Source organism: Colletotrichum paranaense (assembly GCF_030867605.1).
Source record: "Colletotrichum paranaense strain IMI 384185 chromosome Unknown Scaffold_8.1, whole genome shotgun sequence".
NCBI classification, from domain to species: Eukaryota; Fungi; Ascomycota; class Sordariomycetes; order Glomerellales; family Glomerellaceae; genus Colletotrichum; species Colletotrichum paranaense.
In genome coordinates this window covers 372,309-397,279 of record NW_026848966.1, presented here as the reverse complement: position 1 = coordinate 397,279, position 24,971 = coordinate 372,309, and the positions used below count along the sequence as shown (strand labels likewise).

Here is a 24,971-nt window from a genome sequence, read left to right as displayed (position 1 = left end):
GGGAGGGGGGGACTCAGCTTCCCCAGGGTGGACGAGACGGCAACCTCAGGGAGCGCGTAAAGCTTCAAGGGTTGAGGGCCAATTCAGGTTTCGAGGTCATGAGGCAACATGACGAAGAGTTCAGAATAGTTTGCAACTACAGGATCACTTTCAATACGCGCGACTTGATGTTCTATAATTGTTGAATCGCAGCCCTTGCCAGTTGTTGGAGTCAAACTATGGTTCTAGTAAGGCTCACGATGCGGAGTAGGGCTCCAAGATTCAAAACGTTGCGGCCCGGGGCGCCGTCATTGGGCTTTGGAACGAGACCTGCCATTTCTAACGGCGCCATCCTGTCGGGTTTCTGCACCAAAAACTACAATGCACAGATACATCGGGAAGAACACATGGTGAAGGCATCCAATTATCCGCGCGGCATCACCATAGGTATTCGAAGGATGATTGAGGATAAGGTAAGGAGAAGCCGGGGCGCGTCGTCTCGTTCGTTCGATATTCTGCCACGGAAACCGGATGACTGGGAAAGAAACCAACCACTGGATCCCTTCCAAGGTTCATTTCATTTTCCGTGCTCACGCACTAGAGCCAATGAGCCAAAATCTGACGGATGAGCTAACAGCTGCAATTTCTGTGGGTATTCACAAGGGGACGGGAAAGCAGTTGCCATCTCATCTTTCTGTCCCCCTACAAACAAATCTGCTTCACCTTCTCCTCTACAAGACAACACCGAAGCATCTTATCAGCCTCAGCACATCTATCAGAACGTTTGTCATCGACAACAGCAGGTCTAGATCGAGAGATTCGAGACACGGAACATGGCACAGATCACGGATGCAGACACGCCCGCTGGCTCAGCCCCCGGCCATCAGATCCCTGCCGAAGGATTCGCGAAGGCACCTCACAGACTCCCCCCAGCGCCTGCCTGCGCGACGATGGAGATTTCGCTTGGCTCCAGTTCAACGCCATTTTAAACTATTCCCCCTTCTTCCTAGCGTCACATCCAAATTTATGAATTTTTTTTTCTTACCTCCCAAGCGGTGGTGTGCTAGACTGCTGGTACCTGTTATTTGGCTGCCTGCAGTACCTGAGATGCTTGGCCCCTCCCCCCCTGCTTGTACCGCCCCAGCCCGTCTGAATCCTTACGGATGCTGCCCTTCTCTTTCCACCCACCACCGTCTCGTGCGATGGGACTTCAGGGACTCCAAGGTTCCAGACATGGGGTTCATCGGTTGCGGTGTCGGATTGGCGCCGTCTGACTGGTTGACGCGGACTGGACGGGATGACCCAGAAGGGGGCGTGTGAGTGCGAGAGCGTGAGCTGAGAAATGGATGAGCACGAAGGATTCTGTGAAAAGCGAGTGCTTCCCTGGCTCCCTGCTGATCGTGTCCCATTTTCGCTCTGTTCTGTCCTTTTGCCTGCCATTCACTGCAATTACTTACCAATTGCGACCCCTTCCGTCGTTTGCGAATCGCTTCATCTCAGGTTCCTCGATCTCGCAGTGTAGTAGTACCCACACGCGGTCATCCTTGTCTTGTCTTACACGAGTAGGCAAAGACAGGCTCGAAGTCGAAGTCGAACTCGACCTCTCAGAGCTCATTCATCCGTCGACAGAGAGCATCTAGACACCAGTTCTCACCACCGTTCACCACATTTACTCATTTCGAAATGGCGCTCTCAACGAAAACGACGTTCATCGCGTCAACCTTTCCCGAAAACCCGCTCAAAACGGCCGACTTCTCACCACCAGCGTCCTCCTGCTCGGGCATCTACCTCACCAACAACGTCTACGCCATCGACAATGACTCGAAATGCCTACCCAACAAGTTCAACGGCGCCAGCACGGCCTTCTATTCCCCCGGAACCGTCTGCCCGACGGGCTACACCGCGCAACCTCAGTGCTCGCGCAACGGCGGTGTGCGCTCTATCACGACCGTTACATGCTGTCCATACCGCGGAGATATGACGCTATCGTGTGTCGAGGACGACATGACGCTTGCCAACGTGTGGGAGACACAATTCTGCACGTGGATGGCGGGCCCCGCGACGGTCGTTGATATTACACGGACAGACAATGGTGTGGTGGCTACACAGGCTGTTACAATGTCGGACCGTGATGGCGTGAACGCGTGGGGTATCAGGATGGTGTATCAGGCAAGCGATCTCGTGCCCAAGACGACCTCGGGAGCATCAATCGCGTCGGCAACGGCAACGGGGACTGCGGCGGCAGGGAGCGGTGCGACATCGGGTGCAAGTGCGACTGGCACGGCGGCCGGAGCGGACAACACCAGCGGCAGCGCGACCGGCGCCGCCACATCGGGAGCGAGTTCAGGTGGTCTGTCAACGGGCGGCATCGTCGCTGTAGCAGTCGTCGTCCCCGTCGTCGCGATAGCAGCGCTCGTGGGCCTGTTCTTGTGGTGGAGGCGGCGGAAGCACCGGTACGCGGGCGTGAAGCCCGCTGAGACGCCCACAGCACCTGAGATGGATGGGTCGTCGGCCATGGGGTCTCAGAGCGCATATGCGTACCAGAACCAGCAGTACGCGCAGCAACAGCACAATGGGCAGTATCCCCAGACGTCACCGCCTGCATCGGAAATGATTGGGACCGACATGGCTGGGTATTACAACAACGACAAGGTCCTCATGAACCCTGGTGGCCAGCATCAAGGCGCAGGGCACACGCAATACAAAGGGTATACCCACCCCCAGCCGCCTGTAGAGTTGGCTAGCGGGGAGGGGCCTACGGAGTTGCCTGCTGATAATGATCGGAGGTGATGGTAGTCATGGGCGCGGTCAAGATCTCTGCGTTGCTGAAACGTTGAGAGTTTGGTATAGAGAAGGGTGTAAGTCGTAATGGAGGGAGTTGATTTGAGATGGATATATCATTGTAGTAGGGCTTCATTTTCATACCAGCGTGCGTGGCGTTTAGATGGCCGATTTTCATGAAGTGGCGTATTCTTGAGGCAATAGCAGCATCCAGTTGCGATGCTGTGGTTGAGTAAGGTTGATAGATGATATCCTGAATTAGAGATATATGAATTAAAGGCTTAATTATGAGACTGAAGTTACTGTCTATAGCCAAGTGCCTGTAAGTGAGAAAGTGAGTGCGCGTGAGAGTGAGGGAAAGGTGCAGGAGTTGAAGCAACTTATGTACCGCCGTGACGAGCGAGCCGCGCGGTCAATTACACAACAATACGAATGTCAGTCACTGAAAGATAGCTGGAAGCAGCAGCTTGGGAAGGCCAGAACTCAACCACATGGGGAAGTTGCTATGCATTCGCTTTACCTCCGTGACGGGCATTGAATCCATCCGGGCCAAGCACCGTGCCGCCGATGGCCAGTGAAGAGTCACACCGACCGCCATGATCCCCGGGGGCCACAGCAACCGGTGGTCCCGGCTTCCCACCTTAGTTAGGTGAGCTCACCGCCTGCAGTTTTCAGTGGACACCATCGACCTGCGAATGAATTACCCCGCCACCCCGCCATCCAAGAAAGCTGCAAAAAAATTCGACCCGCGCAGCGCAATTCCTGCTTATCAAGCACCCGGAACCCTCGATTGACGATTAATAAAGCAACGTCGTCTTCCTGCCTCTGCGCCCTTGTTGTCTCTGCACTAAATAAGGGATCGATACCCAGCGTTCCTTTCTACGTCATACCCTTTCATCTTTCTTCTCAAAAGAAGGATCAAGAGGATTCGGCGCATTACGTCCAAGAGTGCGAAAACCTCAACTCGAAAGATACACGAAAAAGACCCAATTACCAAACACAAGCGAAACAAACAAACAAGATGTCGGCCCCTCACGAAAAGACACCCCAAGACGACGGCCACGAGTCGGAGCCTGAGATGCTCGAGGCCGACGAGGTCGGCGAGGAAGTCAACGTCGACGACGAGGACATGCCCATGGACTCTGACGACGAAAACGAAGAAATCAACCTCCAAAACGACTCGGTCGCCTACTTCGACGCCCACAAGGACTCCGTCTTCGCCATCGCCCAGCACCCCGTCCACCCGACCCTCATCGCCACCGGCGGCTCCGAAGGCGACGCAGACGACGCCCCCGGAAAGGGCTACCTCCTCTCCACCGCCGCCGCCGCCTCCCGCCCCGTCCTGCCCGCCTCCTTCTCCGGCGACGCCGCCCAACCCCAGTCCACCGAGCTCCAGTTCATCTACCCGATCGACGGCCACACGGACAGCATCAACGCCCTGGCCTTCACCCTCCCCAAGGGCGACTTCCTCGTCAGCGGCGGCATGGATGGCAAGCTCCGCGTCCACGCCCTGCGCGTAAACTCCCCCACCGCCGAGGCCGCGAGCGTCCAGATCAAGTTCATCGCCGAGGCGCAGGAGGTCCCCGAGATCAACTGGATCGCCGCCTGCCCGAGCCCCAAATACCCCAACACCATCGCCATCGGCGCCAGCGACAACTCCGTGTGGGTATACACCATCGATATCGCGGCGGGAGGCGGTAACCCCGCGAACTGCCTGCAGCTCGTGCAGACGTACTGGCTTCACCAGGCCCCCGTCACCGCGGGCGCCTGGACACCCGATGGAAACTTCCTTTGCACTGTCTCCGAGGACGCGAGCTTGTACGTGTGGGACGTCTGGGGAGAGGCAGCGGCCGCGGGACTGGTGGAGAGCAACGGCCAGACGACGGTGAGCTTGACGGCCGAGGACCAGCGCTTCGTGGTCGAGGGCGGGTTGTACAGCGTCGCGGTGGATCCCAAGGGCACGTTGGTCGCTGTCGGTGGTGCCGGTGGCGCGATCCGCATCGTGAGTTTGCCTAGGCTGGCGAGTTCTGCACAGGCCGGCAAGGGCGGGAAAAGCAAGAGCGCGTCGGACGTTGTAGGCGGAGGACAGATTCTGGCGGCGCTGCAGACGGCGTCGGATTCGATCGAGGCGCTGAGCTTCACGACGGCGGCGGGCGGGCCGGGACAGATTTCTACGTTGCTTGCTGCCGGGTCCGTTGATGGCAGTGTTACCGTGTTTGACGCTGGCAGGAGGTTTGCCGTCAGGAGGAGTCTTGTCGGTGCGCACGAAGAGTTCAGTGTGGTCAAGGTGGAGTTTGTGAAGAACAGCTGGCTGCTGACGACGTGTGGTATGGATGGTGTTGTGAGGCGGTGGGATTTGAGGGCACAGGATGGCGGTCTTGTCAAGGAGTGGAAGGGACACCGGGGCGATGGAGAGGGTGGTGGTGTGCTTGGCTTCGTGCAGGGTGAGACTGGAGAGAGGGTTGTCACTGCTGGTGATGATGGTGTCGTTCTGGTATTTGAGGCTTGAGGATTTAGACACATCTCTGAGGCCTTGAGAGGCGAGGGAGGATTTGCGTTTGCTTTTTACCATGTTGGAATTTGGGAATGACGATGAGCTTGGGAGGAGGGGCATAGATAAAATAGGGACATCATGCGCCTTTTGCGCTGGTATGATATGGACTCGTGGACTATTCCACGTCCCCCTCATGAATTGGAGTTTCGCATTACTGATACATTGATGTGGCTGTCCTGATGCAATCCTTTGATGTCTGCTACGTGACTACCTATCTCTGCTTTCTAATGTGTTGTCTGCGATTGACATGTGGTAATTGACAGGGTGAGACATGAAAGCTTCGTTCGTCTCAAATTTGCCAAGCTTAATCAAGCTGCCCATCTCCATCGCTAGTTGTTTATTGTCATCTCCAACACTCGCTCCAACCTAATCTACGAAGAAGTCACCACTCTCATCTACAAATTTGCACTTGCCGATCACGGAACGGACGGCGACGCTGCCCGTCAGAATTTATGGCCGACAGAACAGCCACCAGTATGATGATCTCACTGAGAAGCGATCAGCTACTCGTCCTCATTCTGATGGTGTTCGGTATCCGGGAATTTCCGCGGATTTGCCTTGTGCTAGCAGGGTCGTGGTTATCATGGGATATGATCATTTCGTGTGAGTAACCAGTTACCGGCACCGCTTTTCAATGCAAGACGGCGATGTTTGATCGGATGGATGATCCTAAGAGTCTTTGTTTAGTGTACGCGATACTTGGTATCTTCCCTTTTCTCAATGAGATCGCAGCACCTCTTCTCAGAAACCTAGTACCGGAATTGAGAGCGCTATAATAGATGGTAATATTTGGCCTTCACGTAGGCATATACCTGAAGAGATGAACGGCAGCATATTTACTAATGTTCATCGTGGTGTTCAGTCATCACATACACATGAACAGAGTACAATGCGGACCAAATGCATAGTAGACGCAAGCAGGGAACCCTTTGAAAGAATTCATTCTCATTAAGACTACCTCGTCGTAGTCGTCACCAAATGACATCATCTATGTGCAGTATGACCATATTTCGGTAACAGATTATCATCCCCTCTCTTCATCTTCATCCTTTAGCTCATTCATTCCGCGACGTTTAGTTGGATCGTCCGCCCTGTCCAGCACCCTCTCCCTTAGGAAATGAGCCACCGCTGGCGGCAAGACCATCAATGGCGAGACCCTTTTCAGGCTCAGGGAGAGGCGCAGTCTTGTCGGCGCGGTCGACGTGGGGGTCCTGATGAATGAAGTGATCAGTCGTTACTCTTGGAGGGGCTGATAACTAGGAGTGTGTCGTCTTACCTTGACGGCGCCAGCGCCGTGGATAACGTCGTGGGTCTCCTCGACCTTGTTGTCGGAGGCTCCAGATCCGTCGCGAGGCATGGTGATGCTTGGTGGTTGTTGAGGAATTGACTGAAATGATAATGGTTTGACCTTGGGACAAAACTTGTTGCAGGATGGTTGATAGTAAGTGATATCAGTGCAGATTTTGATGAAGTGCAAAAACAATCTGTCAATGATGAAAGGGGGTTGGAAGATCTTATATACAGAAGCATGAGGTCTGAACTCGAGTTGACGTCATGTGAGTTCGCACCTTGGCTTCTGCCTCAAACCTCCCCAAAGAGGGGTGAAGCTCCAGGTCCTTGAGCTCTTTGAGGCTTTGAAGCTTGAGGATTTGAGGCGTAAAACGTCATGATGTGGGGGAATGATGGTACTCCCGGACGGCGCTAAGGTCCCCAAGGTACTAGATCGCAGATCTCCGTCCGATTTGCTTCCCGCTCCCTGCCTGCCTCCAACGTCGGAGTAAAATCTCCGTGTATAGGCCATGTGCAGTGGAGAGGTGGACCTTGCCAACTATGGCACAACTATGTCTGTTTATTCAATGGAATGGAGATATTGTGAGCTTGTGCCGGCGAATGGTCAAAATCATGATTTGGGGTTGTTGTTCAACTGGGCGCCGTTTGCCAGCTACCGACGGTACCCAAGTGTCTTAGGTTAGCAAAGCACGATTAGGTAGTAGTACATAAGGCACCGAGGGGTCGGCGGTGCATCCCGCTCCCTTTTCGTAATAGCGGCTTTCCCCCAATGTCATCAACTACGACTTCACCTCTCGTCCTCACCATTTCCTCCGTCGGCCGTGTTCCTCTAGGGCATGAACTCCACGTTCCGAAACTTGATCCAGGCACAGCGAAGGAAGTGTTCAGTCGAAATAAGCTTGTTCTGTTTCTCTTCCTTTTTTGTTCGCTTCTTCCAGCAAATGTTCAGGCGCCCTATAGACCGTTGCGCCTAGCAGACAACGATCACCAAGATGGCACGTCTTCGGTCAACATGAATGACATTTCGTCATGATAGACTCTCGATTCTTCTTCTGCAAACGTGCTCAATCTCTACGAGGCTTGAGAAGGACTGTATATAAAGACTCCCATAGCACAGAGGTATGCCACACCAATATCAGTCTAGAGCGACCGACTATTGACCGTGCATAACTGCCCATAGTGCCGGCCTGGGATGGAGTCTCTCATGCGGTGCAACGTTTGTTCCGATTGCCCCTGTGCGAGCCGAAAAGTTTGAGCGAAAACGAAGGCACGGATGCAACGCCGAGACCCCCTTTTTCTTTTCATTCAACATGGCTCCATCCCCAGTCCACGAGTCACGACACTCGAGGAGACCCTCCACCGTGGGCAGATGCCGAGGAACTTGAGGACTGCCGTCCACCAAACGCATTCATCTCATGGACTCGTTCGACAATATCGTGGAGCTCTCCACAAGTACAATTGAGTCTTCACGACGGCGCCGGCGATATCGCTACTTTGGGACATTGACTTGAAATCGTTAAACATGACGCATTTTATTTCTATCTAAACCCAATCACCATACGAGCTCAAGCTTAGCTGCTGCTAGTAGCAATGAGTTGCGACAGACCCAGGACCTGGGCGGTGGTAATCACATCGGCAGAGGTGTTCCACCCCTCGTTGAACGGAAGACGCTCCTCCTCAAAGACGACCTTCAACCACTCGACCGGCGCAGCAGGCGCGGTGTAGCTCTGTCCAATGGTGCCGAGGATAACGGCCGACTCGCCCAGAGAGACGGTGACCTGGCTGGTCGTCAAGTTGAAGGACGGGTTCGTCGCCTTTGCGGTGGCGATGCGCTTGCTGCGCGCGGAAGCCATGGTCGCGACGCCGACCTTGTTGTCGGAGGCGGCGGCACCGGACTCGAGGTAGCCCTTGGTCTCGGCCCAGACCGTCGTGTTGAAGGTCTTCGCGTCGCCCGTCACAGCGAAGTCGGCGCGGGAGAGACTGCCGTCGTGCTCGATGACGTTGTGCTTGGCGATGTCGTCCAGGTTGAAGGTGCTCGCGTTGCCGGTGGTGGAGGTGGCAAAGGCGGGCGTGCCGAGGGTGCGGACGAGGGACTCGTTGAAGTGCAGAGCGGAGCCGAGGCCGGCGATGAGGTCCTGCATGGAGATGGACTTGCCGTCGCGGGCGAGGTAGCCGTGGTTGGCGAGGGAGTTGAGCATCGGGCAGGGACCGCGGACGGCGCCGCCGGCAACGTCGGGGGCGAGCCAGGGGTGGGCTGCGGGAGCGGCGTCGCGGGGGACGGCGGCACCGGTGACGGACATGGCGCAGGTTGCGGCGAGGACTGCTGAGGCGCGCATCTTGTATGAGTCTTTTGAGAGGATATGGGGTTCTTGAGAAACAAAGAGCGTTGGGAAGTTTTGGGATTTCGCGAGCTTCTGGAAAGACAGTGACGGCCCTTACAAGTGTGCCTTTGGTGTTGTGTAAAACGAAGGTGGTCCGGTGAGAGGATGAGCGAGGATACTGCAGGAAGGAGACAAGATCACGAGGAGAGACCGTCGACGAAAGCTGCTTTATACAGTTGTTCAAAACCTGGGGGGCTACGATTAAGGAGGGGCCTATAAACAGATACACGACGCATAGGGCTGGGCCATCCGAGTTAAGACTGGGGGATTCTCCTTTAAGTTGTCAACCCCGGGCGGCGGCGCCGTCGACGCGGCGAATCCGATAAAGTCCACGCCTTCCACGGTACTCATCGAACTGTGCCCAGGCACCTTTCTTGCTTTCCTTCTCTTCTAGAAGCAGCGGAATGATAGCCGTGCCTCGGCAGTAAGGTCAAACCCTGACCAGTAGCCGCCGCAGTGACGGAGCTACTATGATCTGTCATTATAAAATGGGCTGCTTATACGTTCATCCCTTGTTCGGTGAGCCCACTGGGGAGTCTTATTTGAAGTTATACTCCGTTATACCGCGCTTTGCTTACCTTTTCATGACGTGTTATTGGACGGGGAGTTGAGTGAGCCGAGGTGAGCCCCTTTTAAACATTCTAATTGAGTTTGAAAAAGAATGGAAACCCGGGTGAAAAATACGACTTTGACGTGCTTGGCGGGGACGTTTGTGGGCGGCCTTGGGTGGCCGTGTCGGGATGGCCCATGAGATGTAATATGGAGAGCTCCGAGAGAGCAGCAACTTTCAATGCGGGACGAAACTTGGTGCAAGGGGGCGGGAGATGTACGGCTGGGGTTAGGGACCGTTTTAGATAGCTTTATAGACAACTTCAACCCCCAAAAATTCAACAACCAATAAACAGTCGCCTTGTTGGCTAAGTGGTATAGCGTCTCACTAGTATTAGTGACATGAGAAGATCGGCGGTTCGATTCCGCCACGAGGCAGTCACAGCTCGCGAAGCTTCGCTTTTGAACTTTTTGGCTCTTGAAGATGATTGTCATGTAGGTATTCAGCCCGAGATGCAAACTCCATATACAATGCCGTTGTCTACATGCGCTCTGTCCCTCCGTCGGCGTAACGAACCTCCATGCTCATTTCATGCTCATTTCATGGCACCACAGCTCCCGCATCCACCCTCCCCTCCACATCCACCACCACAACCGCCTCCACACCCAGCATCCTCCTGGCAAGCAGCAGGGAGATACTCCTCGTCAAACGCCTCCCTCCAAAGCGCCCTCATATCCGTCGACAGCACCGCCAGACTCTCGTCGGGGATCTCGTCATCGTGGTCCACCAGCTTCCCCGTCATCCGCTTCGAGTAGGCCATGTACCGCGCCGGCGCGAGCTGGTGCGTGTGCCAGACGAGGTCAATGTCGAGAGTCGGCACCATGACGGTGCCCGGGTGCGCGGCGATGAGGTGGAAGAATTGCGCGTAGCGGGTTTGCGCCGCGGTCAGCAGGTCTGCGGGGCTTGAGCTGTGGAGCCAGGCGTGGGAGGACATTTTGAGGGAGAAGGAGAATTGGCGGTTGATTGCTGCAGTGAGAGGGTATGTGAAGAGGGTTGTTCCTGTTTGGGAGGTGTGGGCAAAGGTGCCGGTCTGGGAGGCTGGTGGTGAGAGGAGGGAAGGGAGGTCGATTGAGGCGATGAGAGATTCGAGGTTTGACGATCTCGACTGTGAACGGTTAGCAAACTTTGCCGACATAGTTGCGCCTTTCTCTTCTACTAGGGGCATAAGAGTTCAGTGCGAGTGTACAGTGGAACTTACAACTTCGGACCAGTTAATCCCATCCAGACCCAGACGGCCGCCGAGCTCGATGAAGCGTGCGTAGGCCTTCGGGTGCAGCATCAGCGCGTGCCACGCCATGAGCACGTCAACGGGCGGCATCTGCTCCGCCGGCCTCTCGGCGCTAGTAGTCCATTGCTCGAAACGGGCGACGGCGCGGTCGCAGTACAGGTCCCATACGCGCTCGGGTACTTGGCCCGCGTCGGCAGCGAGCAGGTGGACTGCGTCGCGGAGTGTGACGAAGGTCTCGAGGAGTTCGAGATGGGCGGCACAGTCTGCGGTTGAGGGGACGGGGTTGGTTGTGGCGGTAAGTTGTGTTGTTGCGAGCTTTGATTGTTGCTGGTGCTCGACTGACGGGGCTCTAGAGTCATTGTAAGCATAGGTTATCCCTTCAATTCTACTGAGGGCGAACCAACAGGTTAGAGAGAATGGCCGGCATTTTGGCGATGATTTACAGGATCCGGTCCTTATTGGTTTGGTGTTATTGAATATGAGGGTATCTTGAGTTCTGTGCGCTTTCTCAACTGACTCGACAGCTCAACTTTGATAGAATGGACGCAAGAGACAAGTAGGAAGAATACGAAGCTACAAGTCGACCTTATTCAGCTCTTCAATCCAAAGGGGATTGTCACGCCTCTTATCAGGACAGCAGAAGCCCATTCGAATGAGCAGGGGTGAGCTTTATCTCGCTGCACCGTCGCACATGACAAGCAGCAGCCCTGTGACCGCTGCCACCGAGTCCCAAAACGGCATGGAGGTGAGCAGGTTTCAGGACGCCAGCGCAAGACGGATCGCTGTGCCATCTTGTGCCATCTGACAACGGTAAGATGTGATTGGTGAAGTGGCCATAGGGTCCACGGATAGGCGTAACGGGCGACTCAGGCGGCTGGGCCGGGAACGCGGGGTGGTCCACGGTTGGCGGTGGGGGGAAGCATTGAGAAGATGGGAAACTTGCGCATGTCCACCAGCGAGACGGGGTTGTTTCTCGTCTGTTGCGGTAAAGTCGGTGACCCGGCCCCGCTAACAGAATCCCACCGGGGTACGGCGCTGGATGCGTTCCGACCTGTTGGAGCCTTGGAGAGACTGGACGAAGAGAAGAGACGCAGTTACTTCGAGACTGTGGAATTCTTAGGTTCGGTCTGTGTTCTGTTAGCGGCGGTTTTAATCCAGGCGGGTGTGGGAGGCTGAGATTTCATTCTGGGAGTTGGGGAAGTGGCTGGATTTCACTTGTGATTCTTCAGCTTCACTCAACATACACGTACACTCACTCTCACTCATCTTACCTCCCGTCATGAGTGAGAGGCTGATGCAACCAAGTCACCTCAAGAGACTATCGAACACTACCATCACGCCTACCTATTCCTTTCTCATAGCTCTTACATGAAACCAGTTTTATCCACGAGCCGCCCAGATCCCAATCAGGACAGGCACGACGCGTTGGTTTCACAAGCAAACACTCATCTTCAGCCTCCACTGACAAACTCACCCATGAGAGAGGAGGCCACAGCCTGGCTCGTACACCCTCTCATTCAAACTCACGGAATACCCTCCTCCATCAATCACCTTCACTTGTCTCCATTGAAGTAGCTGTAGAAATCATCGCTGATAAGCTTCTCTAGCGTCGGTTTCTCCCAAATGAGCTAACTTACCTGCCGAGTGGAGGCCGTCAGCTCAAAACTATGTGCCTATAAGCAAGTAGGCTCTGGCTCCCTGCACCTTTTGTGCATATCTCACGGTCCAGAATCTCATTGGGGGCCAAGCTCACTCATCCTACGCCGTAGGCAAATGAGGGCCGCGATCGCATCACCACCTTGGTCCAACGACCAACGCCAGCCCAATGGTACAGAGCCCACGTTGCTGACAACAGTCTGATTCGATCGCCGGTCAGGCCGGCCGAGACTGGCATATTGAGGCTTGGAAACCATCGACTTTGTGCTGTTACCTCTGCCTCCGAGGGACCGTGTCTGTGTCCCCCTTCCCAACCCGTCCTGTTTGCTGTTTGTCCGACGAGGGTTCTAGATCTTATGGTTTGTACCATGCTGTGTCTCTGTCAATCGTCTCTTTACGGGCCCCCAGTCCGAGGTGAGCCTCACCCAATTCCTGCATGTCTTCACGTAGATCCAATCAATCTTCCCCGTTGGAGGATGAACGCCTCCTGCTTTCCCAATTCAGCATTTCATCTCGAAACCTGTTGGTACTAACAGGACATGGGGTGTGGTCTGCAATACTTCTCTTTGATTGCTGCTGTGCGGCGTAGAATGAAGCGAAGCCCAACCCCCCCAGTTCCCCCGTTCTCTTTCTTCGCCGTGTTCCTGCAAATACCCGTCCATACCCCGTCGGCCGGCTGGCCGCATTTCTGGCCTTCTTCGTCATATCGTTCTTCGCGTGCCTTTGAGACACTATCATTATGAAAGTCCCGTGGCTTGCGTTGCTTTTCGTAGTTGCTCTGGGGCCTGTCCTCGGTCAGCTGAATGTTAGACAGGTCGCGAGCAGCGCCAGCTCTTCCGAAAGTCTCCTTTCCTCTACTACATCATCCGTGTTCTCCGCTCCGACGTCCGTTCCGGCGCCGACTATCAACAGTAGCGTGTATGACCTTTCGCAGCATTTTTGCCGCATCTGGAGACATGCAAGTGAGTCTAGCCCCCTCTTACTTTACTATCTTATGGTCAAGTCTAACCTGACCGGCTGTAGGTGTCTTGGCCGATGGAAAAGTTTACGTCGATGGCGGCAACACGTACGTGCCGAAGAACAATAACACATTCTATAACACAGAAGCCGGCCAATATGACGCGGGAATGCGTGAGCATACTACCATCAGAGCCCTATGCCTTGCCGTCCTAACACACCCCAGATACTCAACTCCTCGTCCTAGACCTCTCACAAAACTTCACAAACCAGGAAACCAGCCCGTACTCATCCATATTCAAGAGCCCCGATGTCCCCAACGGCCTCATCGAACACGCGCTATGGTACTCCCAAACCACCCGCAAGATCTATCAGCTCGGAGGGTGGTTCTCCTTCAACAGCCCCAACAACCCATCCTTCATTGCCGACCCGAATATACCCGAGCCGGCCATCTGGGAATTTGACGTCGACGGCGGGCGATGGTCCAAGTCGATCAACTTTGATGTGGCAAATAATGGCGAGATTGTGGACAGGCCTGGCGCTGCTGCCTTTTGCGACGCGCCGACATTGAATAGGAGTTACATCTTTGAGGGATACGTGCAGAGGAGATCTAGTCCTGCGAACGCTGCGTATACGGCTTCAGCTGACTTTCGGTGTAAGTTTTTTTCTTTTTTTTCTTATGCCCTACTTCCTCTATCTCAGCAGCGAGAAAGAATCGAGGCCTGACATCTTGCAGTCCTCGAAGGCATGCTCGAGCTTGATACCGCAGAGCGCTCTCAGCCGAAGCTCACCAACATTTCTGTCCCGACATACGTCGGCCCGCGCATGAACGGCGCAATGGTTCACGTGCCCGTTGGCGAAAAGGGGATCATTGTCAATATTGGCGGCCAGACCACGCGAGACCCAACGCCTTTCGGTATTCGCATCGAGGGTGCCAACGCAGAAAACGTCAATGCAAGTTCCCTTCAACCCCTAGGCAGCTCCCCTTAATTAACACGCCCCCAAAAGACAAACCTCTCCTTCGTAGACATCTATGACATCGAAACAGGCTTCTGGTTCCGCCAAGAAACCTTTGGCCTCCCCGACATACCAACAGGCCGCTCCGACATCTGCACCGTCCTCGTCCCCGCCGCCGACAAATCCTCCTGGAACATCTACATGATCGCCGGCGTCGAGAACTACGCGACCTACATCACCTCGGAAGACATCTGGGTCCTCACCCTCCCGACTTTCACCTGGATCCTCGTCCACACCCGCGCCGACGGCATGTACGGCCACACCTGCCACGCCGTCGGCGAGAACCTGCTCATCGTGGGCGGCATGCAGACCAAGAACGACGGGGGGATGCAGAATGTGAATACCTGCGCCGAACACATGCCCGTTGAGATCTTTTCGCTCGCGAGCCAAAATTATACGGGCCGATATGATACCGAAGCTGCGAAGCGTCTTGCGCCCGTGCCGTCGCAGGTTGTCGCTGCCGTGGGCGGGACGTCGTCGGGTGGTGCGAGTCAGAAGGCACCGAGAGCGTGGAGTGATGTCTATTTGCAGTACATCTTTGATCCGTCGCTGAGGAGACCGGCGTATACGCCCGAGTATACTCTCGTTGTAGAGCCCAGCAGCACGGTATCGCCGTCTTCATCTGCTTCATCGACTACCCAGCCGGATTCTGGTGGTCCATCAAAGGGTGCTATCGCAGGCGGCGTTGTAGGCGGTGTTGCTGCCATTGCGCTGGTGGGACTCGGTGCGTTCCTGTTCCTCCGGCGGAAGAAGAAAAGGAGGGCGCATGAGGCGGCTGGCACAGAGGTGTCGCGACAGAGTGCCATGTCGGAGCTGCCTGGTTATACCCCCTACTCTTCTCCCGAACCGAAGCCTGGCTTCCTCGACTCGCCGACGTCGCCTGGTCACCAACGCGACGTACATGCCCATGCTGCGGAGCTCGAGGTTCCAGCTAGTGCGAGCGAGATGCCGAGTAGTCCGCGGTATGGCGGCTCGTCGGTCGAGATGGGAAGCGATGCCACGGCTAGCCCAAGAGTTGGCGATATTAGCCCGCGGGTTGGTGAAGTGAGCCCGAGGGTCGGCGATGTCAGCCCGAGGGTTCCTGGTGATGTTAGCCCCACGCTTGGGGATGAGGGATTAGGGTATCATGCTGGGCGGTAGGCGAGACATCACCCTGGAAGGTGATGTTTGCTTCGGTAGTGGTCTAGTACTTCGTGCATGATGAAAGTTCGTAGGTTATGGTGGATCTTCTCAAAATGGAGGGCTTCGAAAGTCAGGTTGCCATTCAGGAACTAATCAATTCTTCTAAGAAAAGACGTAAATGATATTCCACTAAGCACAGCGATGTCTGTCACTCCTGAAAACCATTTGCAATTCCAAGCTTTAGAAAGAAACTTTGTTCGACCACTCGAAATTGCGAGTTCTTATTAAACTCTCGAAGTATACTTGAGCGGCAAATCCTCTTACTTTTCCTCGCTAAGATTCTATCTACCACTAAGGCGTTCATACTCATTCCCGTTCACCGACTATTCCCGATGATGTCCCGAAGAAACTTGACTTGATTGCCCAAACTAGATTACTACTTCGCTTCTAAGCTACTACTTTTGATAGAGAACTTCAAATGGAATCGGAACCGGTCTCAGAACTAACATCTTCGAATCCGCTGTCAGAGACAGAGAGGTAGCCGTCCTTAACGGCGTCATCCATATTCAAGTCTTCCAGATCGACAGCGACATCCTCGGGCTCCTGAACCGGCTGGCAGGGCTCTTGGGTACTGCCGAGAATGCCCTGGTTCTGCTCCTTGAGACAACTGTTCTCCTCTCGTAAGGCCTCGATCGTCTCCCCCAGCTCGTCGATATAGGCCTGTAGCTGGATTATCTGCGTCTGGTCGACATCTTTCAGCTCCTCAAGGCGGTTGATAATAATTTCAGCTCGGTCCAGGCCGTCCTTGAGCTGGCAGATCTCAGTTTGGTCAAGGTCCGCCATAGCGTGATCGACTTCCAGAATGGTCAGGGAAGCAGCCATGGTGTGTGTTGGAAGGGTTTTGGGGTAGTGTGGAATATAGATGGTAGCTTGGAATGGTTGATTTGTGGTATTTGCAGGCTTTTGAGGGTGTGTGATGCTCCTTTGTGTTTTGGTAATGCTGAGAAAGGGGCTCAAGTTGGTGTCTGCTTTTTGTCAGCCAAGGTGTAATCTAGGATTCTGTGATGAAATACAGAAGTCTGAGGAAGAGAGTTGAAGAAAGAAGCTGTCTCCTTTTATAAGATTCCAACAGAAGGACCGGGTAGACGGGCATGTGCCGGCAGGGAAACATGAAGCAGGCTATTCACATCACTACTTGTCGATTTTGTAAGTGAATACGAGCTGAAGCTCAGCATTTCCGAAGATGTCGTTGAGATCGAAGGTCGTAAAATTGAGTGACACTCAGTTATGCACTCATAAACAGGCACAAAGGGACTAGAGAGTGCAAAATACTTGCACAAATATGAGTGAAGCACTCATAAACAACTAGAAAAGGGTTTGAGGATGCAAGATAGAGGACTAAGCAAGTGATGAAGAGCTTATGGAGCTGACCTTACAGGCATGGCTTTGAGGTCGCACAACTCATGACTAATTGTGTGTGACACGCTCACAACAACCAGAATGAGACCGGAGGTCGCAACATGAGCGTCAGGGTGTGGATGATTGAGTTCGGAGGGCATCGACACGCGCATTCAATTGCAGGTGATAGGGGCAATAGGTCGCTGCCGTGAACTTAGAGTTGAAGATCCAAGGGGGAGTCATGGGAAGTAAGTATATACATGGGCAGTGATGGAGTGCATGGAGTTGGGGAAGAGGTGTAAATAAGGGGAAATGGGAGCTGACCAACCTGCAACTCCAACAGCGTCGTATTATCCACTACTTAGCTGAGTGACGATCGGCCGATCGAAGCTGCAGGATGTAGGCGGAGGCTATATAGCGGGGGCGAAATGAATGCTTTTCTGGGTGGAAGATGTGAATCTAACTCTGGACTGTTGACGAAATGGAGACTTCGACAGACGTGATGGGTGGATGATGGAGGGGCGGGTGTCAAAGCCGGCACAGCGGGGAACGGGGGATTGCTTTCCCAAGGTGGTATTGCGGTATTGATTTGATCAGTGATATCGGTGGACTAAAGAATTCTTGCAACGGTCTCCTTTATTTGGAGCAAAAAGGCTACTCGTCGACAGATAAGTAAGGTAAAATGAACTGCAGAAGGGCGTTGTTGTTTGTGTGTCTTGGCTGGCTAGGCTTCTGTTGGAAGACCTTGAAGTGCAGTTGTTCTAGTTAAAGTTCAATTCAGGAGTTGGTGCAAACAAGGACTATTTATACTCAAGAGACCTCGTGCTAATCAATCGCTACAGGAATGAAGTCGTAAATCCTTTTTCTTTGTCCACGATACTTTTAACAGCCTTCAGTGTTGATGGCTTCAAGCAGCTTTTAACAATCTGGATCCTGCTTTCAACCGCAGGTGTGTGAGTGTGTTCGAAGTTACATGGGCTCGGCGCTTATGGTCTTGCTAAGCGCCTTGGGGGGTCGATAGACTAATGGCATAGGTATTGTGAGCGGGAGGGCACTAGACACTCCAAAGAAGACTCTCGCTCCCTCCGCAGGCTTGAAGAGTTAGAAGCCTCTATTGTAGGCACCGAGATAGATGCATATATCATTCAACCTGGTGTAGTAGAGAGACTCATCAAAACCTCTCGATGACGAAAGGAGTTGAACATTACGGATAGGCAGCCAAATCTCACTTTTGAGAAGGCTCAGAGTTGGGAGTGCAGAACGGGATGCTAAAATTACACACCAATCATGTCTTCAACCCCCAAACGTTGGTTGGCCTCCGACATGACCGATCACCCTCACATGTTTTTGCGTTGGAAGCATGTTTGGGATTGAGGCTACTTCCTCCAGGCATCAATTTTACAAAGAAACTAAGACCCTCGTTCGTAATATCTGTTTTGCTGAAGACCCTGTCCTTGAATCACCACTGCAAACAACCGAAAGACATCAAGAGCGCGATGCAGGCACTCAGGAATGGAAAGGCTTATGCTGAGGTGGCAGCTGTTGGCCTGCTGAGGTCGAAAATGCTTCCGCCCGGTGTCAGCAACCAACAGCTACTTCGCGGGGTCGGCGGAGAAGACACAGAGCCACCACCACCGGAAAACAGCGAAGATGAGTCCGAAGAGCCATCAAGACTGAGAAAGGTGCGTTGGAGCATGCATCTAAGTAGGGTATACATGCCGCTAACATATCTGGAACCTTCGAGGCCGCCGACTGGGTTCGTGAAAACCCCGGGACGACTGTATGTTATGGCGTGAGTGCAGGCAGTCTCGTCGTTTTGGCCGCACCAGCTCTTGTCGCTGCACCAGCCCTGGGACTTGCGGGTTTTGGCTCGCAGGGAATAGTCGCCGGTAAGTGAAATCCTCAAACTCGAGGCATAGTCAATCTTTGTAGTTGAAAGTTTTGATTACTGACTCTTTCGGGTCGATAGGCTCTACGGCAGCGGGCATCCAAGCCGGAATCGGGAACGTGGTGGCGCCGAGCCTATTTGCTACCCTCCAAAGCGCCGGTGCGGCTGGCTACGGTGCCGCGGTCGTCAACGGAGCTATACAGGCGGGCGCCGGGGTTTCTGCTACTGCTTTTGCGTGGTGGGGGGCAAAGAAGAAAGATTGTGGAGAGAATGGCAAGGAGGAAGAGGGAGGCGGGGATAAGAAGCCAAGTGCCGAGCAGGACTAGAAGCAGGTAGCAAACAAGACTTCCATCTAGGCTCAGATTGAAGGACGAATGAATCGATGCCACTCTCATGACGAACAAAATACCACGTGCCGCTGGGTATCAATCATCGCGAACCTTTGATGTTGTAGACGCAGAGGCTCCATCAGGGAAGCTGATCTGCGTGAAGCAATGGCTTTCCATAAACTTCTCGTGCATCTCAAAGGCAGACGCGATCATCATATTGATTGTAAGTGGGGTTATTTGTCAAGACAGAAGTTGATCTGAAGATTGCACCGTTTGTGTTTCTAACCGGTCTCGGCATACTGGACCTTGGAGTTGAGATCGGCCAGTACCTGGCAGCCTGACATTGTCAACTTCATTATAAGACCATTAAAGGCCTCACCATCCTTACGAGAGTCAACGCCCGTAGCGCCACTGGTGCCATTACAGGCCATGGCCTTCATCGTTCGAGTCTTTTCGTCGACGCAGCTGCAGGAGAAAAGGGAATGGCTGTTTTGCGGATCGCGCTTTTCGAAGGTGTTTGCTTGTGTGCGCTATGCTCGGTGTTAGTGCCTGTCTGTTTAGGGACTTTGGACACGAGTAAAGCAATGACCAAGAGACTTAGCGCCAGAAGAGCAGACTTTGAAACGAGATTTTGGCTTGTACGCTCATCATCATAATTAAATATGAACAAGGTGACGCTCAGCGTGCTGGTGAAAAGTGGGCTTTGAAGTGATTGAAGGTCACTATTCGTGGTTGAAGATGGCTTCCTATCTTCTATGAGGCTTCGACGGCTAGAAGTTCTTGAAACAACAACTCGACCTTAAACTAATTCTCCCCTGCACAGCACTGACAATCCACAGTCACGGTATCGCGAGTGTCAAGCTCCTCAATGAGGCCTACTAAGCTTTCAGAGCCGCCCGCAAAAACCTGGAGGACGCGTCGTCTACGGGCCTCAAGCGGTGTTACCTGGGGTTTCCTCTGCCCAAAGAAACAGAGTCAAAAAGCACCCAGGGCTCTTTCAGTGCGAGCGGGCAATTATTTTTGCGTTGGCGTCTCGAATTTCTCGGTTCGTCCGATGCGTCGCAGATCTACAGGCTGTTTGCATCTGCTGTGGTGAGTGTGACTGGCCTTGAGACGAAGCTTGACTCGGTTCATAGCCTTTGCGCTCTCCTTCTGTTGTCCCTCGAATTCCCGAAGGGCCGGTTGGAGAAGCACCAGGAACCCTCGAGTCGGAGACTCCGTCTAGGTCTGCAATTCGGGTCAAAGGGTCTCAATGTCGTTATTGCGAAATCTCCAGAGGCAGACAGCAGTGCAAAGGGTCGTTTCTGGGAGGCAGTCATCCAGGTACGACTGCACAGGCAAACTTCGTGCGATGAACTTAGCCCTCAAGCTCCATGTCACAAAGGTTCACAAATTTGCCACAGAGCAGATAATAAAAGTCTGCTCAGATCAAGGGCTCTCTCGATACGATCCTCCTAGAATTTTGAAAGTGCGCAGCATTCGGTCGCGGAAAATCACATCAGATTCCCAGCCTCAACCAACACCTATACTTTCAGATTCTCGTCTTTCTCCTCAGGAATCATGCATCTCTTCAAGGCCGGCCTACCCGTCCTTGCTGTATGTTCAGTCATCCAAGCCATCCCTGTCAACACTGGCGAAGGACGCGATACGGCCTTACACCGCCACGATGGTCTCAAAGCTTCAGACACACGTCAGGAAAACAGAAGTGCGGGCGGTTTCGTGCCTCCTCATATCCTCAGGAATATCACCCGCAGTCCTTTCGCCACAGACGATGAGCGGCGCACTGCAAATCGGACCTTGGTGATTGATGGGGAGCGATGGGGGCCGCAGCAGCCGACAGATTAATCGGTAGCTGTTAGGACTCAATTAGAGATGACCGACAAGACAGCCGCAGTGTAATCTCACTCGACGAGCTTCGGTAAAGAAAAGAATCACTCCGCGGTCCTGCTGCCCAGGTAGCTGACAACATGACAAAAAGAAAGGGTCGCGTTTCAAGTATTCAGCTCGGACGCAGGGACGGCAGACTGCCATCCGGAGACTCAGTCAACTCGGCCTTTGCGAGCCCCGCAAGCCCGGCGGAATACGGCCGAGTGTGGAACTGGTGATTGTCTTGGTGAAACATCTTGTCCTATGCGCCGTCTTTGGGAGGAGATAGCAGACAACCCATCGATCCAAGAGCCCGCAATCGGGAAGCCAGCTTCTAGCCCTGCGTTTGGCGGCCTTTCTTTTCTTCGCAACCACAAACAGACCTGGCTCGGAACGACCGGCAATCGCTGCTGCATGCCGACACTTACTTCAATGGGGTGCTTTGTGGTACCTTATCACTGATTGCCTCAACGGCAACGCATCATTATTATCATCAGATCTCCGGGCGGAAACCCCCGTGATTAGATATCGTATGCCGCGAGTTGGAGAAGACTCCGGAAACCTTGGTCAAGACTAGATTTCTCGCTACTTTATCGAAATGAAGCTATTCCCATCAATTCCCTCGCATTGGCCACTGACAGGCCACGTGTTGTAGATCAGCAAACCTTCGAGGTATCCGAACTTGAGAAAGTTTGCAGGCCTTTCTGGACCGTGCTTCACAACTATTTGACATGCTGACTCACCATCCGAGCACAAAAAGAGAGACGGCCTCGGTAGCTTCGGGGGACCAAGGGGATTCCTTCGGGATCATCTCCGGGAACGGGAGTCTTCCGGGTCCGGATGGCCTCGACGCCAACTGCCGACGATGTAGTGATTTTCCTTGGTTTTGCTCGGGACCAGAGGGATGATGCGGGCCCGTTTCTGGGGTTCTTCCAAGGAAATGTCACGGATCCGGAGCGTTGCATCACCTGTCGGATCCTGGATGCGACGGTGGGCGGATGCTCGAAAAGACCACTCCGACTGACTCCCTGAGGTCGCACTGTTCGGATATCAAGGGAAAGCTCGAGCATCTATATACAGCATACGGTACACTTTGAGAGGAAGAGAGTTTGCGTGGTATTCGTTGAAAGCGGCTATGCAAAGACACGCGTTGTATGACGTCCAGCCAGGCCCAGACAAACGAGTTCTCTATGAAAATAGCCCACGGGGAGTTGGGGACAGTTTGATGTGGATGAGCAATGGTGGCTGGACAATCCGATGTGCAACGCTCATTGCACAGCACCAGCACACTTTAATTGGGGCTCTTTTTTCAGGTAAAGTTGAGAGTTGATCCAACATGGGGCGACAACTCAGGGGCTCGCAGAGGTTGTCTTGGGTAGATGACATAACCGCGCAGGGATATCCCAGCATCACCGCCCACGTCCAGCAAAGTCGTATTTAGGAACTCCCAGAGGGCGCTTCTCCCTTTTCGTACACGTTGCTCAACGCCCATTTACTACTATCTTATCTTTGGTCGGTCGATCGTTCTCACATACGTGTGTTTACGGTTGTATTTCTCTCTTCTCCGGTCCACTGAGCCTCACTTTTCAGATGCCGGTCGTCGCAGCTCCAATAGCGCCTTTCGTTTCATTCCCTCGTTCATTTTGAAAGAAACGACACACACTTCCAGTAGACCACACGCATGTTTGCTCGCAACACCCGAGCCAGAGGAAAAGGCACCATGTGGGAAGAATCCACGCGGGGCCGGGAGGGGCAGCAGTTTAAAGAGCAGAGCCCATACAGCGACCACGACGCTGTAGGTGAAAAGGCATCGGCCGCCGCAGCATCAGCGACAAGAAACAGCGCAGACAAGATCAGATGCCTCGATGGGCTCCGCGGAATCGCCTGTTTACTCGTCTTCAACTACCACTTCCTATGGCCCTGGACGCCGGCCATCATGCTGGGCTATGGAGCCATGCCCCCCGGATCGCCCGAGCCGTACTTTGAACGGTCATCCCTGCCCATCCTGTGCCTCTTACAACGAGGACGACCTATGGTGGCCATCTTCTTCGCCATCTCGGGATACGTCCTCTGCAGGCATATTCTGAGAGCGATTCACGAGCGACGCTTCGAGGCCGCTTACCAGAGCCTCGCGTCGTCCGTCTTTAGGCGCGTATTCCGCCTCTACATTCCCCCAACCATTAGCATGTTCCTCGTTGCGCTACTTGCTCAGATGGGCGCCTTCAAGTCCGAGTCTGAGATTTACAAAGGGCCCGACTCGAGGTACATCAACGGTACTGTGACTGTCGCCACATTGAATAACACTTGTGTGAATGGCACGTACTCTGTCGAAGGAGCCGCGGGGATCGCCAAGTTTCTCGGCTTACGAACCCCGGCTTTCCTGGGAAATGTCACGACTAATGACACAAACACGCTGTGCCTGAATGCCACGTCCCAACTCTTCATGCCTCCAATGCTGTATGCATTGGCAGATGACATTGAGGCCGCTTCCAGGGTGGTGAACGAGACGAGCAGCCTGAACGGCACTGCAATCAACATCACGATGCAGGACGTTGGGGACAAGGAGACACCTGAGAAACACAGGTCCTACCACGACCTTCTCCACCTGCACTCCAGACCAGCACTTCTCGATGACGAGAAAGACTCGGCCAACGTCACCAACCCGGTAAACTTCACTTGGGTCCAGCTAGGTGGCTCATGGGAGGAGCATCCCTTCATCCACGACAATATCACCTATGCTCTGAAGAACTTCACGAGAGCCTACGTCGAGTGGGCCAACCCTTTCAACTTTGGCCACTACCACACGCGCTACGACCCGCACACCTTTACCATCCCGATGGAGCTCCGCGGCTCAATGTTCATCTACCTCTTCCTACTCGGCACGGCAGCTATCCAAGCAAAATGGCGCCTTCGAATCGGTGCCCTCCTCTCCGCCTACAGCCTAATCCTAGGCCGATGGGATATGGCCACCTTCATGGGCGGCGTCCTCCTCTCAGAAGCGGACATTAGACGGGCTGACCGCGGACTGATCCCCCCAGCGACGAACGGCAGGAAAGGCCAGCAGGCAACTATCGGACAAAAGTTCCTTGGATCAAGAACAGCTCGATGGGGAGCGCTTTTCGTGGCGCTCTACCTGCTCTCGTACCCTGACGCCGGAGCCGAATGGACGCCCGGGTTCACTCTCCTCTCCTCGCTCGTGCCACGGTACTACATTCCCCTCTCCGGCTGGATGTTCTACCAGGCCATGGGTGCTATGCTCCTCCTGCCCTGCGTCCTTCATAGCCCCTTCCTTCGCGGCGCGCTCGAGGGACGGGTGGCGCAGTACCTGGGCAAGATCAGCTTCTCGTTCTATCTCGTCCATGGGCCGGTGCTGCATAGTCTAGGATTCTGGATCATGCCTAGGCTCTTTGAGCGTTTCGGTCGCAACCTAGGTTTCGTTGTCGGCTGGGTTATTTTGCTGAGCGTGTCGCTGTATTTGTCAGACTGGTGGTGCAAGAAGATTGATACTTGGAGTGCGAGTGTTGGACGCCGGGTAGAGAAGGCATTGAAAGACTGAGCTGGAGCTCCGGGTTTTTGTAAAATTGCTTTCGTAGTTATTCCCTATGGAGTAATCAAAAGGTCATGATACCCTCATCTTGATTATTCCTGGTTACGCACCTTGATGGCCCTCATCCGATCCCTTTAGGCACCAAAGAGTGACCACTTTCCAACAAGCATCGTCCGTTGTAGTCGATGGCCGAGCGGTATGATTCATATGTTGGCTCACGGTCCTACATAATGCCATGGATAGCTTGTTTTTTGCCAAGGTCGCGGGTTCGAGTCGGCTTTAGTCGTCTTCTTTTTCCTCACCTTCTACGCGTGCATGCAGTAGTGAGAGGTCGGCTCATGAGGCCTCCGCGCAAATCTTCATGCCTC

General features: G+C 53.9%; 11 protein-coding genes across 11 annotated transcripts; 6 read left to right on the top strand and 5 right to left on the bottom strand.

Annotated features, from left to right (window-relative positions):
- Positions 1-1,662: 1,662 nt before the first annotated feature.
- Positions 1,663-2,769, top strand: CPAR01_09986 (uncharacterized protein; the record flags this gene model as incomplete). The annotated part of the gene is made up of 1 exon (XM_060494249.1): positions 1,663-2,769. One exon carries the CDS (start codon positions 1,663-1,665, stop codon positions 2,767-2,769), a length of 1,107 nt encoding a protein of 368 aa, XP_060346431.1.
- Positions 2,770-3,781: 1,012 nt separating this feature from the next.
- On the top strand, positions 3,782-5,269 carry CPAR01_09985 (ribosome biogenesis protein Sqt1; the record flags this gene model as incomplete). The annotated part of the gene is made up of 1 exon (XM_060494248.1): positions 3,782-5,269. The coding sequence occupies one exon, from the start codon at positions 3,782-3,784 to the stop codon at positions 5,267-5,269; it is 1,488 nt and encodes a 495-aa protein (XP_060346430.1).
- A 1,118-nt stretch (positions 5,270-6,387) lies between these two features.
- On the bottom strand, positions 6,388-6,671 carry CPAR01_09984 (uncharacterized protein; the record flags this gene model as incomplete). The annotated part of the gene is made up of 2 exons (XM_060494247.1): positions 6,388-6,525; positions 6,591-6,671. The coding sequence occupies 2 exons, from the start codon at positions 6,669-6,671 to the stop codon at positions 6,388-6,390; spliced, it is 219 nt and encodes a 72-aa protein (XP_060346429.1).
- Positions 6,672-8,175: 1,504 nt separating this feature from the next.
- Positions 8,176-8,940, bottom strand: CPAR01_09983 (uncharacterized protein; the record flags this gene model as incomplete). Its single annotated transcript, XM_060494246.1, has 1 exon — positions 8,176-8,940. One exon carries the CDS (start codon positions 8,938-8,940, stop codon positions 8,176-8,178), a length of 765 nt encoding a protein of 254 aa, XP_060346428.1.
- Positions 8,941-10,130: 1,190 nt separating this feature from the next.
- Positions 10,131-11,250, bottom strand: CPAR01_09982 (uncharacterized protein; the record flags this gene model as incomplete). The annotated part of the gene is made up of 3 exons (XM_060494245.1): positions 10,131-10,700; positions 10,794-11,172; positions 11,228-11,250. The coding sequence occupies 3 exons, from the start codon at positions 11,248-11,250 to the stop codon at positions 10,131-10,133; spliced, it is 972 nt and encodes a 323-aa protein (XP_060346427.1).
- Positions 11,251-13,218: 1,968 nt separating this feature from the next.
- On the top strand, positions 13,219-15,593 carry CPAR01_09981 (uncharacterized protein; the record flags this gene model as incomplete). The annotated part of the gene is made up of 5 exons (XM_060494244.1): positions 13,219-13,441; positions 13,503-13,610; positions 13,663-14,091; positions 14,173-14,384; positions 14,445-15,593. 5 exons carry the CDS (start codon positions 13,219-13,221, stop codon positions 15,591-15,593), a joined length of 2,121 nt encoding a protein of 706 aa, XP_060346426.1.
- Positions 15,594-16,049: 456 nt separating this feature from the next.
- CPAR01_09980 (uncharacterized protein) lies at positions 16,050-16,457 on the bottom strand (the record flags this gene model as incomplete). Its single annotated transcript, XM_060494243.1, has 1 exon — positions 16,050-16,457. The coding sequence occupies one exon, from the start codon at positions 16,455-16,457 to the stop codon at positions 16,050-16,052; it is 408 nt and encodes a 135-aa protein (XP_060346425.1).
- A 1,781-nt stretch (positions 16,458-18,238) lies between these two features.
- CPAR01_09979 (uncharacterized protein) lies at positions 18,239-19,187 on the top strand (the record flags this gene model as incomplete). The annotated part of the gene is made up of 3 exons (XM_060494242.1): positions 18,239-18,655; positions 18,718-18,862; positions 18,943-19,187. The coding sequence occupies 3 exons, from the start codon at positions 18,239-18,241 to the stop codon at positions 19,185-19,187; spliced, it is 807 nt and encodes a 268-aa protein (XP_060346424.1).
- Positions 19,188-19,471: 284 nt separating this feature from the next.
- CPAR01_09978 (uncharacterized protein) lies at positions 19,472-19,630 on the bottom strand (the record flags this gene model as incomplete). The annotated part of the gene is made up of 2 exons (XM_060494241.1): positions 19,472-19,527; positions 19,579-19,630. The coding sequence occupies 2 exons, from the start codon at positions 19,628-19,630 to the stop codon at positions 19,472-19,474; spliced, it is 108 nt and encodes a 35-aa protein (XP_060346423.1).
- A 911-nt stretch (positions 19,631-20,541) lies between these two features.
- On the top strand, positions 20,542-21,035 carry CPAR01_09977 (uncharacterized protein; the record flags this gene model as incomplete). The annotated part of the gene is made up of 2 exons (XM_060494240.1): positions 20,542-20,672; positions 20,726-21,035. 2 exons carry the CDS (start codon positions 20,542-20,544, stop codon positions 21,033-21,035), a joined length of 441 nt encoding a protein of 146 aa, XP_060346422.1.
- A 1,741-nt stretch (positions 21,036-22,776) lies between these two features.
- On the top strand, positions 22,777-24,612 carry CPAR01_09976 (uncharacterized protein; the record flags this gene model as incomplete). Its single annotated transcript, XM_060494239.1, has 1 exon — positions 22,777-24,612. One exon carries the CDS (start codon positions 22,777-22,779, stop codon positions 24,610-24,612), a length of 1,836 nt encoding a protein of 611 aa, XP_060346421.1.
- Positions 24,613-24,971: the final 359 nt, after the last annotated feature.